The sequence below is a fragment of the Bemisia tabaci genome, chromosome 2, assembly GCF_918797505.1.
Source record: "Bemisia tabaci chromosome 2, PGI_BMITA_v3".
NCBI lineage: Eukaryota > Metazoa > Arthropoda > Insecta > Hemiptera > Aleyrodidae > Bemisia > Bemisia tabaci.
Genome location: NC_092794.1, coordinates 72,801,714 through 72,817,715, shown reverse-complemented (window position 1 = coordinate 72,817,715; position 16,002 = coordinate 72,801,714). Strand labels below are relative to the sequence as shown.

At 42.1% G+C, this 16,002-nt stretch overlaps 1 protein-coding gene across 1 annotated transcript in view; it reads left to right on the top strand.

Annotated features, from left to right (window-relative positions):
* LOC109032040 (uncharacterized) overlaps positions 1-16,002 on the top strand; it is a 137,380-nt gene that overhangs the window by 81,739 nt on the left and 39,639 nt on the right. Inside the window, 6 exon segments of the mRNA XM_019043945.2 lie at positions 474-736; positions 1,030-1,145; positions 11,773-11,935; positions 12,660-12,824; positions 14,510-14,780; positions 15,550-15,764. Coding sequence (XP_018899490.2) covers positions 474-736; positions 1,030-1,145; positions 11,773-11,935; positions 12,660-12,824; positions 14,510-14,780; positions 15,550-15,764 — 1,193 coding nt within the window.

Below are 16,002 nucleotides of genomic sequence, written 5' to 3'. Positions count from 1 at the left end.
TATGCATTACGAAATGAGCCCTGAGACCCATAAGAATATATGCATTACAGGGCTCACGTCATAATGCACATAGTTCCGTTTGACAGAAATGCGTCCAAATGAGGCAGGAGTAATCTCAATCAGCCCAACAAACACATTACTATCTCCTGCCAAGTGACTCAACCTGGCAACCTCCCCATAAGGTACAAGACAAGGTTAAGGTCCCCATAAGGTTCCTCGGGGTACAAGATGTGATCAAATAATGGACGTACTTCTGCCTGACGGAACTATATGTGCATTATGACGGGAGCCCTGTTACGCATACATTCTTATGAGTCACACGGCTCATATCTTAAAGCACATACTTTTGTTTAGCAGAAATACGTTCAAATTTGTTCCTAGAGGGGAAGAAAAATTACTCTGGGGCAGGTCTTTCCATAGACCGTAATTTCAAAATTTTGTTCCCTTAAAATTGTCAAATGACCATGTTTTAGGTGTTCATACGACTACATCGAATTACTGGAGATCGAGGAAGATTCCGATGATGATGTTGGGAACTCGAGAGAAGGAAACCGAGGCAATGAGCTCGCGGGAGAGATGACCTCATCGATGGCACCCAAAAAGTTGTGCGGCGACTGGGGGGATAGGTTGAAGCTTCTGAGGCACGAAAGTTCCAGCTCCCGACTGCGCATGCTCTTCGTTTCAGACTATTCGCACCACTTTCCCGGCTTCAAGGCTCGTGTCTCGATGGTTCATGGTTAGTCTCAAATCAGTTTTCCTCGTCGTAGGGCCGTATTCATAGTCGCACCTTTGACAGATCCTTTCCTGGGATGCCTCATATGGTTTCTACACTTGTATTTCTATCGGTAAATGTCTCAAAAATGGGCTAAAATCCTCAACATTTTTTCCTCAAATCCTTAATTTTTGCCCATTCCTCTATAAAATCATAATCTTTTCGTAAAATCATGATCACCAACTTTTGGTATTACTTGTATAACATTTCTTTGCTGACACATTCATTCGTTTCTTTCGTTGATTCTCTTATTTCAGCTGGGCTGGAATGCTCTGATGATAGAATGCTCATGTACAACAACTCGTGCTACATGGTTGTGTCTTACCCACAAGTTACTTGGCATACGGCTAAAGAAATCTGCACTGGTTTGAGGGTAAGTAAATAATGCTTTTTCATATCTCGGTTGCATATAGGAACAATACCACCTAACTGACCATTTTCGTAAAAATGAGTCAGCAACTTTGCCGCATTCTACACTGGAAAATAAGGAAGCTGATGATTTTAGTATTTTCCCAATTTTATAGGAGAGCGCTAAAATGACGATGCAAATTTTAAAAAAATTCCAAATATTACCTAAAAATTACAAAAATGGCAAAGTTTCCTCTTCATCCTGCACTGGGAAAAAAAATAATCACAATCTCAATTATAATTCTGGCTGATTTATGCGCCAGTTATAAGAGCATGTATACTAAACGTGTTTGAAATCTCTATAATTATTGTATTAATAATTATTATGACTTGAGGATATCAACCAGATCGAGCAGAAACCACACTATTCATGGTCATAGTAATAATTCTACCCTCTTTGCCTATTATTATTAGTTTAATAAATAACATAAAGAATTTAAGCTTCTACACCATCCAATTTATAGAAGTAAATAGATGAAAATACAGCCGTTCTGGACGCGCTTTAAGCGTCCGTCACGGCCGGCGAAGGGGCTACGCCCCCTGGACCCCCGATCACTCGCTACGTGAGTGACATTCGGCTCGCTCCGCCAGCCATAATATGCGCAAATACGCAGAAAACGCAATAAACGCAAATACGCAGGAAACGCAATAAACGCAAATACGCAGGAAACGCAATAAACGCAAATACGCAGGAAACGCAATAAACGCAAATACGCAGAAAACGCAATAAACGCAGATACGCAGGAAACGCATAAAACGCAAATACGCAGGAAACGCAATAAACGCAAATACGCAGGAAACGCAATAAACGCAAATACGCAGGAAACGCAAAAAACGCAAATACGCAGAAAACGCAATAAACGCAAAAACCCAGAAAACGCAATAAACGCAGATACGCAGGAAACGCATAAAACGCAAATACGCAGGAAACGCAATAAACGCAAATACGCAGGAAACGCAATAAACGCAAATACGCAGAAAACGCAATAAACGCAAATACGCAGAAAACGCAATAAACGCAAATACGCAGAAAACGCAATAAACGCAAATACGCAGAAAACGCAATAAACGCAAATACGCAGGAAACTCAAAAAACGCAAATACGCAGGAAACGCAACAAACGCATTTATTCGCTCTGATTGCATATTAGTAATCATATCCTCATTTCATTTCCTTTCCCTTTCCTTTTTCCCTTTATGTGGCATCTGTGTCCATTTACAATTATTATTTTAAAATAGCTTTCCCCTAGTATACAATTGATGATTCAAATGGAATCGATTTTTTTAATGACATTTCTGGCTAAATCATGGGTTTTCCCAGGAAGGCAGCCTCTCGTCCCTCCTTCACTCTATTGTCGCCGGATAAGTTGATTTTTTACCGCTTTTCCCAATTCTTATCCATCTAAAATATTCACATTTATCGCACAGTCTGGCAACCTATCGATTGATGTAGAAAAAGGTAGAATCGCTGAAAGTCTGAATCCTTCGAAGTTTATATTAATGATATAAGATTAATAGTTGTTTTTATAATAAAGATACCTGCAATATTTTTGCACTTATGACTACTAAAAGTTCATGTATAATCACCAGTACAAACATCAATGATTTTAGCATCGATCCTTTTAAAACTAGGTTAATATAGCGATGGTATGGTTAATTCAACCACAATTTTGGCTGACTCAATCGTTCCTCTGGCTGGTGCAACGACTCTTGTAACTGGCGCCAAACTCAGCCGGGAGTATAGTTGGGATTGTAGGTAATACTTTTTTTTTACTGTACAAAATTGTCAGTTTGCAGACAGGCGGCTTTGTTCTTTAGCCATCGATCAATATTCTACAATTCCTGTCAAAAAGATCTCCGTTGAATTTTAGATAATTTCATTTTATTTTCGACCATAGTCGCCTTCAATTTAGGCGCTTAGGCAAGAAGCAAGACGTTGAATTTTCATCGGGAAGAAGCGAGCCTTTCGTAAATTTCAGGCGTGAGAGGAGGTGACGCTCAAGCGGGCCTTTAGCGCGGGGCAGAGCGACTTGGCCGGCAAATTATTTCAAAAGGAACGGGGTGAATTCCGCGCTCATTCAGACTAACAATGGCGACCTAACTGGCGCGCATCGCAAAGATGGCCAAGCGCTCGGGGGGAGGCGAAGCCACTCCAGCCTCGCTGAGCAAACAATGAACGGTGAATCCCTGATTTCATTTTGTTATCTCCCGTCATACACGCCTCTTTCATGCGAGAACAAGAGCCAAGATAATTAAAAAAGTTCAAAAGATGTTCCCCGGAATTGAAGAGATCGCCCCTCTGCAGGCGACACGTGACAAGTAGCGTAGCGTGCTTTGCGATATATCGATTGCTATGCCGTTTAAACCTATGGAAAAGGATCGATAGACAGGGTGTTCGCAACTAACACCATAATAATCGATTCTTTACCATAGGCTTAGACGGCATAACAATCGATGTATCGCAATTCACGCCACGCCACTGCTCGCGACGCTTCGGTCGGATCCCAAAGACAGAGCTCAACTCTACTGGATTTGCTCTCAATTTTTTGCACACACACAAACAAAAAAATCAGATGTCTCCTTAAGGACTTACTCACGTCAACTGGCTTTGCTTGGAAAAAGAGAGGAAATGATGTGCCATCGAAAAGAGAAAGTCGAATATAGATTTATTGATGGATTTAGCAACTCGGGGCCTTACTAATATTTATACTAATAACAATGCAAATTTTTATTTTTTGTCACCGTTCGTTTGAGCATTCTACTGGGCCGATCGCCATGATATTTGCGGTCATCGACAGGTGATTGTCCCTAGATGAGCCCGCTGTATTCAAATGTTGGAAAAAGTACCAGGTTTTTTTCATATAAGAGTAGATCAGGGAGCTTAGAGAGGGGGGCAAAATTTGCAATTCCCGCTTTTGGAAAATGGCGAGAATTTCAAATTTAGCGGAAAATTGCACAAAGCGCGACAGAGCACAGAATAGATTTTCATGAACCGCCTTGCGCCGTCCACAGCGCGCATAGCGCACGACCCACCTTTCATTATTACACTTCATCAAGCGTTGAGAGTTCGCTAATTACTTCACACGACCAGTGTGTAATTTTAAAAGTCGGAATTAATAAATTTAAAAAAAAAAAAAAAAAAAAAAAAAAAAATATACACGATACAAGGATTTCTCTACCAGGGAGCTCTCCCCGCAAGAGATCGTTCACCACCCGCCCGCCGGGAGAGCCGCGACGTGCTGCCAGCGCGAAACGCGGCACTGACGCCTACAAACCTAAGGGGATACTTCACGCATTGCGCAATGCTTGAAGTATCCCCTTAGGTTTGTAGGCGTCGGTGCGCGTTTCGAGCTGACAGCACGCCGCACCGCAGTTTAATAGGTCAGGGTGTTAAAATTTTGGCAATTTGACATCAAATTCGAAATTAGCGACTCATAAGAGCATCAGTCTCGAAACTTTCGTGATCTTCCAGTCATTATCCGACTTACTTCTTCCTATCCTTGAGTTTTGGACCATAATGCGCCGCGGGCGGCGGCTCATGAAATTCTCCTCTGTGCTTAAGCGAACAAAGCGGGAAATGTTGAATCTTGGTCTGTCAATAGGATAAAGTAAGTGAATCGAAGGTACGCTCCTTTGCTACAGACAATACATTTAAAGGTGACGAAACGCTCCGTTCCGTTCGTTCCGTTTCGTTGACCTAAGTCTTGGCGTGAAGTTTGAAATAAATGAAGGTTTTTTTCATGCGATTCTTATTGGTCCAATCGCTCCCGGCCGTAGAGAGATTGGACAAATGAGTGTCGAGTATGAACATCTTTTCATTTTTTTTTTGGTCGTTCTTTTTTCGAAGCGGGCCGACGATAGTGCAAAGCGCCCTCCTCCTCTGGGAGTTGGGTTGCGTAGCGGCCAGGGGGCATAACCTCCTAGTTCTGTATAGATTTCAAGCCATACAGAGCTAGTTTATTTCTCCCCGGAAATTATGATTAGGAGCGGAAATTATGAAACATGCGATGATGATGCTCCGACGGTGAAGCCATTATACCAAGTATCTCGGACTAACTTACTTGAACTGTCTTCTCTGTGCTAAAAAAGCTCCGGTAAAAAATATTTGTGTTCCGGAGAAAAATATTTTCTCTTCGGAACGAGAAGTTTATGCTAGGGAGAGACTTATTTTTTCTCCGGAGGAAAATATTTCCTCTTCGGAACGAGGAATTTTATGATAGGGAGAGAATTATCTTATCTCCGGAGAAATTAGTTAGTGTTCCGAAGAAAAGCATTTTCTCCTCGGAAGGAGAAGTTTATGCTATGGAGAACTAAAACGAACTTCTAATCTAATCTAATCTAAATCTAACCCAACACTAAAGTCGCTAATGTATCATAAAGTCGTTAATGTATCATAAAGTCGCTGACGTCATCCTAAAGTTCCTAACGTCATCCTAAAGTTGCTAACGTTATCCTAAAGTTGCTGACGTCATCATAAAGTCTGTGGCTAACTGCAACAATTTTTGTTGCATGGCGCCACGAGCCAATGCTAAATAAACAGATACTGTGCAGGAGAATACGCTTGGTTTAAAAATTAAAAATTTATACGAGGAGATATGACCAAATTGTTTACAAGTATAATCTGCTAAAATGCATGTGTTTAAATGGGAATTGTCCCGAGATGACGTCACTGGGCGGTGCATTTTCTTATTTTTGTCCATAATACATTGTGTTTTGTTTTGTAATTATGTTATTTTTTATTTTTTTTTATCAATTTTCATACTATTTCCTATTTTAGAAAAAAATATAAAATATACTGCGAGCTCTGCTCTTTAAGCATTCTCAGATGAAGCGATAACAATTTTAATTGCGTGCAAATTCTCCATTAGGAATTACATTTTCTGGCTCATCCAATAATCCTCTTAATTGCATACGGGAATTAATGGCGCATACGTCATTTTAATCCTGAGCCAGAAATTTTAGTTCCTAATTGCAAAATGTACTACAACTTTGACCTAGAGAATGTCGGTCATTTTTCAGAATTTGTAGTCAGAACTGTCATGATTTTTTCAAAGTTCGACGCAGAAATCCTGCGTCTTCATTTTGACCAATAGAATGACCTAATAATTGTTCGTTTTTTACGTACAGTATTTTGAACTTGTTTGAAATGTTTGGACCATCGCTAAACACCATTCAGCTTTGAACTGCTTTACGCGGTAGTCGGTTATGGAAATTGTTATGGTCTTGCGGGTGGTAGAGATGAGACTCAGTTGGGTTAAATGCGATGCTATTCCCACTTTATCGGCCGACCATATTCTACCCCTCTTTGCCCCCACTAGGTGAATACCGTACTTATTTCTAATGGGAATCATATGCAGATAAGCCGTTTTTAATTGATCACTGTGCATTTTGTGGTGCTAAGCACGAGCATTTATTGGACATTTTGCACAGACAAGCCATTTTTCACCATAAACCTTCACAATCACCTAGTATTCTACTATGCTGATGGACCATTGGGCAGTGCAAGAAATTAAGCATTACAGCTTGTGTTTTCTCATCAAAGTTTCACACAGGACACTTTGAAAACATCGGAAACATTTAAAATTAACTAATCAGCGAGGAAACACTGTTGGTAACTTATCTCAAGAACTTCCCATCGATAGGATTTTTCACCTGTCGATAACCGCAAATCGTGGAAATCGGCCAAGTGGACCGCTCAAACGAACTATGACAAAAAATTAAAATTTACATTGTTTAAATTGGAGACTTCACATCTTTAACATGTACGTAGTATACGAAAACCTGAACCATATTTTCAAAATTTGAATAGAGCGGGCTCATCTAGAGACGATCACCAGCCAATAAGCGCATATGTTTGAAAATCGGCCCGGTAAAACGCTAGAACTGAGCGTTACCAGAGTGAAAATTTAGGAGACATGAGAGCTGACAGTATAGATTTCCTTGAAAATTCCTGTTTGATCGAAGGAAATTTTGCAACGCCTGAAATCTCTACGGCATTCCTCTTAGCACGGCTGTAGTGGTCAATTCTATCTGGAGCGCACTTCAGCTATGCATTCACTACTGCAAAAGTGTCAAAGGAAATCGACAAGCCATGCGTGCATGAAGGTTATTTTAATTGTAAACTTTCGTTCGCATTTCTAAGGCGCAATGATACAACTATTTGAACTCTCCGGAATGCGTGAGGTATCACGCCGCATTTGAAGGCGTTTTCAAAACAGCCAAGTTCTGATATCCGGATTATCGTTTTGCATAGTTCATATTCTTTTGTTTTATTCCTTACCACTTGTTTATTTTTAATCCTCGTATAAAAACCACCCATTTGCTAAATACAATTCTATCTGGAGCGCACTTCAGCTATGCATTCACCACTGCAAAAATGTCAAAGGAAATCGACAAGCCCAGCGTGCATGAAGGTTATTTTAAATGTAAACTTTTAATCCTCGAATAAAAACCACCCATTTGCTAACTACTATTGAGGACACCGCACCAAGAACAGCGTGTGACTGGAAACCGCGTTTTGAGAAAAACGCATTTAAAGTTTTGTTTTTGATGTACCTCGCAGACTTTTCTATGCAGGTACCCTATTTTGGTGTTTTTGGCTGACCTAACCCTTCTATTTAAGGATGCCGGGTAGATTTTGCGATACATTTTGGGTTTACACTCTAATATATTTAATTTAAAAAAGCGGTTTATAGGCCATTATTACGCCCAACAGTCATTTTGGTGGCAATATGAAGTATAAATCATTTTAATCACGCATGATTAACGCAAAATGAAAGAATATCGATAGTGAGTAAAGAAAGGGGTAACTAGCACCTTATAGGCCCTTAAGTTTATGGGCCCGTTTATAGGTCGTTCTTGCACCCATCGATCCAGAGGCCTGACTTAACTCGGAAAAAAAAGGTTTTTCGACCTCGAGCCGTTACCTATCTATATTCTATCGCTACCACAGCATAGTCCAGGGTACGTAGAATCCGAAAAGCAGATGGGCGTAATAACGACCTATACGCCTATAGGCTGTTCTTGGTGCGGTGTCCTCAATTTAGAGCCACTGGTAATCATACCGATAGCCAAAGTGGGAAACCTTTTATCTTCATTCGCAACCGGTTGCAAGACCTGACTGATCGATTATCGATATTTCCCCCATTATAAGCTATGGTAAAGAATCGATTTTTAAGGTGTTCGTTGCGAACACCCTGTTAATCGATCCTTTTCCATAAGTTTAAAGGCAGATAAATCGATATATCGCAAAGGACGCCACGTCACTGTTCGCGACGTTGCAGATTTCCTGTCATACTTTATTTTTCCTTGGAAAACTAATCAACTTTATTTCCTGAAAACTTCCTTGATTTTCCTCCCCTATTAGCGGAATATTTTTCACGAATTTCAAGGTATAAAATTAGCTTTTTTCACTTCAAAAATACAAAATTGGAGCAGAAAGAGAAATCGCGCGGGAGATAAGTGGCTTTGCACTTTCTCCATCGATACGCCGTTTTTGCTTGGTATGCGGCATTAGCCGTAACGTCCAGAAACGGTGAATAAAGCGGCCGTTTAGCAAATCAAAATTCAATTGGCGCTATGGTGCCGATTGCGGCATACCTTCCTCTTCACGACAAAAGCCACAAAATAATGACACCAAAGAGCGACCACAGCTTCCTTGGACGTATTTCTATCAAACGAAACCATGTGCATTTTGACTTGAGCCCTGTTATGCACATATTCTTGTGGGTCGCAGGGCTCATGTCCTAATGCACATAGTTCCGTCTGGCAGAAATACGTCCATTTGGACCGCGATAAGCAGAAAAGAACCAAGCCCTCATCAGCTATTGCCAACTTTAATCGGACGATTAAATTTTTTTACACGGAAACGGTTGTGCGGATTTTGTGCAAATTTCAGTGAATTTTCTTCATAGTGCGTAGCAGATTCTTCAAAATTTTCAAATTAATTCACACTAACTTTCTCTTACAAAGAATTAAATTGCCCGGTCAAATTTGAAAATGGCTGATGTCGCTTGGTTCCTTTCTGCTAAACGCGGTCCATTTGACCCGTTCAGAATTAACAATCTCGTTTAAACCTTGCGCTTTCCTTCTCACCAACACTGCTGTGCTAAAGAAAAACGCCATATGAACATTCGAGAGTTGCCAAATTTCCCTTGATAAAAAACGTATTATTGGCAACAGTCATGCATATTTTCCTTGCAATTTTCAGATATTTTACATAAAATTGCCTACGAAATTGTCTGAGAATTTTGGAAAATGATATTCACAATTTTCCCAGTAATTTCGGTTTTTATCGGAGAAAACTTGGCAACGTCTGAAGGCTCATGCGGCGTTTTTTCTTAGCACGGCAGAACAATGCCCAACCTGAAATTGCATTCAGCTTCGGAGAGACCATGAAAGAGTATTTTATTAGCAATGTGGCGTATGGGATCGTTCGACCGCGCTCTTGGGATTTGCGGAAGAATATTTTGCTGGGTTTCGTTCGGACCGAGTTTAGTAGCACAGAACTAGGTATTTGAACAAGTTCATAAAAACATGAACTCGCCTAGTGGAATCAGTCGAACTAAGCCGTAATGTTGATTTTGCTTCAATAGACCCGGTCTATTACATATTACCTGCGACTGATGTCAATATCCAATTGTTTTGCTTTCAAAAAATGGCTTTGGTGCAGTGTATGCTGCAGGATCACGTGATTCAAGATTAGATACGCCATTGCCATTTTTAATACCGTGTGGTGCATGGTGCACCCTTTATTCAGAGGACACGGAGATAAAAACTTCGTACATGGGACCCGAAGTGGAGGTCATATGGATCTCTGACGTTCTCTGATCACGCACCCAAAAACTTGAGGTTGAGCTGCCGAAGTTCGGGTTAGACATCGAGGCACTTCGGTATGTACCGGAGTACTTCAGATGTGTGACCCGAACCTGTCGGTATAAATCGAAGTACTTCAGATGTTTGCCCCGAACTTCGGCGGCTCGACCTCAAGTTTTTAGATACGTGATCCGAAAACTTCTGAGATCCATATGACCTCAACTTCGGGTCCCACGCACCAAGTTTTTTTCTCCGTGGATGAAACACGAATATTGTGACCCGGATACTGGGAGTAAATAATCGGATGATAGAATAGTGCTGCACCGGGAAAGAACATTCAGTTGAAAGGAATGAATCTGTTGGTTCATGTTGAACATCTGACTTTTTTGGTTGAGGTACTTGGCCAAATGTTTCGTTCACAGAGACCGAACTTTGGTTACCCTAACTAATAAACTTTGCGTTCAATTCGAACCGAACTTTTTCCCCCTTTGTAAGTCCACACGCCACATCTGAGGGGAGATGAAATCTAAAATTCCAAAAAATCAGGATGAGAGTCACAAAATTAATTGTAATAAGCTTAAAATTATGACGATACCGGATTATTCGTCACATCAATGACGGCGTTTTAATTTCATCCTCGGCGTCAAGAGAATACTAAATCTAACTTCCTGACCGAGTGTAAATTTTGCTGATGTGCTCAAACAAGAACGAAAGTAAGTCTCAATAAGATGCCGGTAATGTATTCCAACCCACCTGCTTGAGCTGAACAGCCCCCTCTCTCTCCCCTGAGAACTGTATCTTTTTAGAGTTCGATTTGTCTGATTTTAATTCTTGGTGTCAGGGCCGGATTTAGGGGGCGGCGGCATCGGCATCGGCCGCGGCCATGGCGGCAAAAATTGGGGGCGGAAAATTTTGCAATTTTTTTTAAATGTAGGTAAAATAAAACAATCGGATTTAGAAAAAAAATTACAAACGAGAAAAGGTGACAAAATCTCTATATTTCTGAGAGTACAGTAATTTCTAATTTTGTCCTCTTTCGGTGATCCAAGGGACACCGCCATTAATTACTCGAGTTAAGAGAGAAACCAAACACGCACTTGGCCTGGAGCGGCGCGACGCAGAGAGCAATGATGACGCGGACTTGAGATGGAAAGGAGAAGCCCTCGGCGCGGCGGTCGACATGTAACACATATTAGCGCCTACAAGACTGCATGAATACTTCACGCATTGCGTCAAAAACAGTGCGCTCAGCAGCGGTCGCCGTGAGACGTATAGCGCCTACAAGACTGTGCGAATACTTCACGCATTGCGTGAAATCAGTGCGGTCAGCGCGGCGCGGCGGCGGAAGTTAAAATTATAAAACCACGTTAGTGTTTGTTCTTTCATAATTTTTTCGTTCATTTCTTATAAATGGAAGACCTTGTCAACACAGAGATAGGTTTACGGAACTTAACTTTCGCGCAAAGTTCCGTGAACTTTTGCTAGTAAAGTTGACAGGACTTTCGCAAAAAATGTGTCCAACACGATTAAACGTGCCTTATGCACCTCTCCACCTCCGGCACGTTCACTTGATGGTTTTCATTGATGTTTCCAAACGAATGAGAAAGAGGCGGCAACTTACAGGCGGCCTATGCATAGGGCGGCAAGTATAGGTAAATTCGGCCCTGTTTGGTGTACCTGCCTTCTATTTCCAATTTGAATGGTGTGGACTCACAATCAGCAGCATCCTGCCGTTTTACCCTCATTTATTTATCCATCCATTTATTGTCATTTTTTCAGGCTCGTTTGGCTAGTGTGCACAGCATAGAGGAGGAAAGCTTCATCATCACAAGAATTCGAGAGTCCAAAGACTACAGCACAAATACAATTTATTGGCTGGGAGCTACTTTTGAGGCATTGGGTAGATGGCGTTGGCAAGATGGAAGCTTACTCAATTTTTCAGGTAGGCAGCGCCTTCCAAAGCTTTTCCTCCCTAATCTCGTCGTCTTGTGAGTGGTGCCGAGTTTCAATGTTTATCACGTATACTACCGTGGTAAGGAAAAACGCCGTATGAACCATCAGGCGCTGCCAAATTTCCTTCGATAAAACACGAATTTCCTGCTATACTTATGAATGTTTTTCTTCTAATTTTTCAGATAATTTTGCTCGCAATTTCAACTAAAGTTCCTGAAAATTTTAAGGAAAAATATTCATACATTTCCTCAATAATAAACATTTCATCGAATGAAATTTGGCAACTCTCGAATCTTCACTCGGAGTTTTTACTTAGCACGGCAGTGTGACCGAAAGGCAAAAAATTATCTTAGAAAATCATGCATCTTTGTTTACTGGGGTGTGCATTTTCTGTTTTCTATTTTTTAAAGTTTCGAGGGTTTATAAATCAACATCTCCGCTCAAAGCCTCGCGTCATTATTCTTTGTGTCATCAAATCTTTTCCATACTATGAATATTTATTTCTCTAATAATTTCTGCATGTAATATTTGGTGTATCTTTAAAACTGGAGGGTTTCTAATTCAACCTCCTCTCTAAATGTAAAAGTTTGAGAGGAACACGATGTTGATTGGAAAAGATTCTGATTTTTCCGGTTTTTTTCTTTCATCTAGTTAAAGAGTAATTAGTGTCTCAGAAGACTTCATTATAACATCCGGATATATCTTTTTTTTAGCGTGGCTGCCAAACAACGTAGAGGATCACAACAGACTTCACGGGTTGAATTGCTTGAGCATCAAATGGTCACCCGCTCCTTTACAGCATTTATCGAATGGTCTTCACATGGTTCCGGAGAGATGTCAACTCATTGGTGGATACGTTTGCAAAAGAGACGTGCAAGGTAAGCACACATACGCATGGTTACTGTGGGGAAAAAAAGAAGCTCATTGAAGAGATTAACTACACCACTTGATTTCCTTTTAACTCTGATCCTGCTGTGCGAAGGAAAAGTGTCGTTTTAGCTTTCCCAGAGTTGGGCCAGAACGGGTATATATGGATAATGGGATTTTTATAAAAAGGGGGGGGGGGGGGGGAGGTATTATAAGGGGATATAGGTAAATATATATTTTTTTGGGGGGTATATTATTATGGTTTATTTGTGTTTTTGGGCGGTTTTGGGGGGGGGGGGGGGGGGGGGGGGGGGGGGGGGGGGGGTGTTGGGGGGGGGGGGGGGGGGTTGGTTTGGGGGGGGGGGGGGGGGGGGGGGGGGGGGGGGGGGGGGGGGGGGGGGGGGGGGGGGGGGGGGGGGGGGGGGGGGGGGGGGGGGGGGGGGGGGGGGGGGGGGGGGGGGGGGGGGGGGGGGGGGGGGGGGGGGGGGTGGGGGGGGGGGGGGGGGGGGGGGGGGGGGGTGTTGTGGGGGGTGGGGGGGGTGTGGGGGGGGGGGTGGTTTGGGTGGGGGGGGGGGTGTGGGGGGGTGTGGGGGGGGGGGGGTGGGGGTGGGGGGTTGGGGTGGGGGGGGGGGGGGTGTGGTTGTGGTGGGTGTGTTGGTTTTGGGGTGGGGTGGTGGGGGTGTGTTTTTGGTGTTGTGGGGGGGGGGGGTGGGGTTTTTTGGTTTTATGGGGTTGTGTTATTGTTTGTGGGGGGTTTATAGGGGGTTGTGATGTTTGATGTGGGAGATGGGTAGTAGGGGGGGGGGAGAGGTGGATTGGGGGAGATGGTGGGTAAGGTGATGGGGGATGGGGTAAGGGGTGAGGGGAAGTGGGTGTGGGTGAGTTGTTATGTTGTGGGGATGTGTGGATGAGTGGTGTGAGGAGGGTTTGTTATGGATGAGATTGTTATTGAGGAAGTAGTTGTTTTATGGGGTAAGAGAGGTGTGTGTGAGGGGGGGAAGTGTTTGATGGAGGTGTGTGGTATATAGTTTGAATTTAGGAATGAGGGTGGTGTGTTAGGGAAAGAGATTTGGTTATTGGGGAAGGGGATATAGTGAGTGTTTTATGGAAGAGAATGTTTTAGAGTTTTGTGAGGTTGTGGTTAGGGGAAATGAAGGGTGTGGTTGGAAGGTTTATTGATTTGTGATGAGTGGGATTTGTATGGTGGGAATGAGTTTGTGGTGAGAAATTTATGGTTAGTGGGTGCAATGGGGTTTTAGAGAACTCCTAAGCACCGACTAGTTGCACGGGAGAGAAAACATGCGACTGCCGTGCAACGCAAAAACGCCGTAAACGTCATTTTAAAATTTTTGGAAACAATGTATTATTGCAGAAAAACTTGTATACCTCGGAACAATGTTTTTACAGAATTATTTCGCAAATACTATCAAAAACTTATCCTGAAAATTTGAGGTGCACGGGTAAAACAGTTTTCATTTTTTTTTATAAAGAGTTAAGCTCCAAGAAACGGGAGAAAATCTTGATGGGTTTACGGCGTTCTTGCTCAGCACGGCACTGTAGCTGTTAATTCAGCGTTTTGTAAGTTGTCGCGCACTTTTTAACATCCAGAATGTTAAATCAGCATCCATTTTCTCCCGGTGTGAAACGAAGATTTCCTTACGATTAAATGGTATTTACTGTTTGTAACGGCGAAAAGTTCCAGGAAGTAGCTTGAACCTGAACGAGACAATAAACGGAACGGAAGGGAAACTGAGCTCACCGAACTACCCTTCGCCGTACTACAACGACTTGGATTACTACGTCCAAATCGAAAGCGGGGAGTCGACTCGGATCGTGATCCAATTCGAGAGTCTGGATTTGGAGCATCAAACGGAGTGCCTCTACGATTTCATCGAGCTCAGGAGCATCGCGCCCGACGCTGAGCCCGTCAAATTCTGCGGCCATCACGAGCCACCATTTTTGAACGGGTAAAATTCAATTTAACTTCTTTTACTAACTTCATCGGTCATATTTATCAAATTTTTGTTGAAACTTTTTCTTGCCGATTTTTCTAAAATTGTTGATGCTTTTTACACTATATATCACTGAAAAAAAATTCACGGCGTTTTTACCAAGGTCCGTTGGTACCTTTACCATCTCACTTTTTTTACCAATTATTGGTCATTTTACCAAGACAGATTGGTAAACTTACCTAAAAACCGGTATTTTTACTGTTTTTTTTTCAGGTGAGAATACCACTTTTATTGGTAATCAATTCCCGGTAACTTTGCCATTTTATCTCGGTAATTCTACCATAGTCGATAAAAAATATTGGCGTTTTTACCGAGGTCCAGTAAAATTACCGAAAAAGTTCAATAATTTTAGCGAGATTTCTCGGTAAAATTACCAATTCCATAAATGGTAATTTTACCAAGAAAAAACTGGGATCAAATAGAACCCTGAATTCTTGGTAATTTTACCATTTTCTTAGTAAATACACCGAGATTTTCTTTTCAGTATATACGACCACCTCGAGCAACCGCTCATCGTCAGGTGTTTAAAAGATCATCAGTCACATCACGAACGCAAACGCGGACGCGGATACCGAATGACTACGCGCGACCGCGAAAGCGCATCATAATTTTAGTTTCTAGAAGTTTTTTTAAACACCGATTTTTTTGAAACGCTATATTTACTGAATCGCACGTTTGATTGGTTCGTAAGTTTAACGTGGGTTTATGGACGTATATGTTGCAGGTTGAATTTCGTCTCGGAAAAGAACAAGGTGTTGGTTCGCTTTCATTCGGATTACTCTGTATCGGGGTTTGGATTTTCCGCCTCGTGGCATGCGGTCGATGTGGCTGGCTGCCCGCAACAAACTTTAACCGCACAACAAGGAGTCATCACGAGTCCTAATTTCCCAAGATTCCTCTTGTCACATTTAGACTGCACCACGACCATTTTGGCACCGGGTAAGCCATTACTCTTCCATTTCCCGCTGTTGCGAAACTTTAAACTCAGTCGACTCGTTGCAAGGTGCGGGAATTTGTGAGTTGATAACTGATTCTGATGACAAATTTCACGAAAAGAACGATAACTCAATTAAAAAAACTAGAAATCACCCCCCCCCCCATCCAACTTAAAAAAGCTGTTTTAGGAACCAACCTATTCAAAACGGTCATTTTTACGCGGGGATGGATCCGGTACACT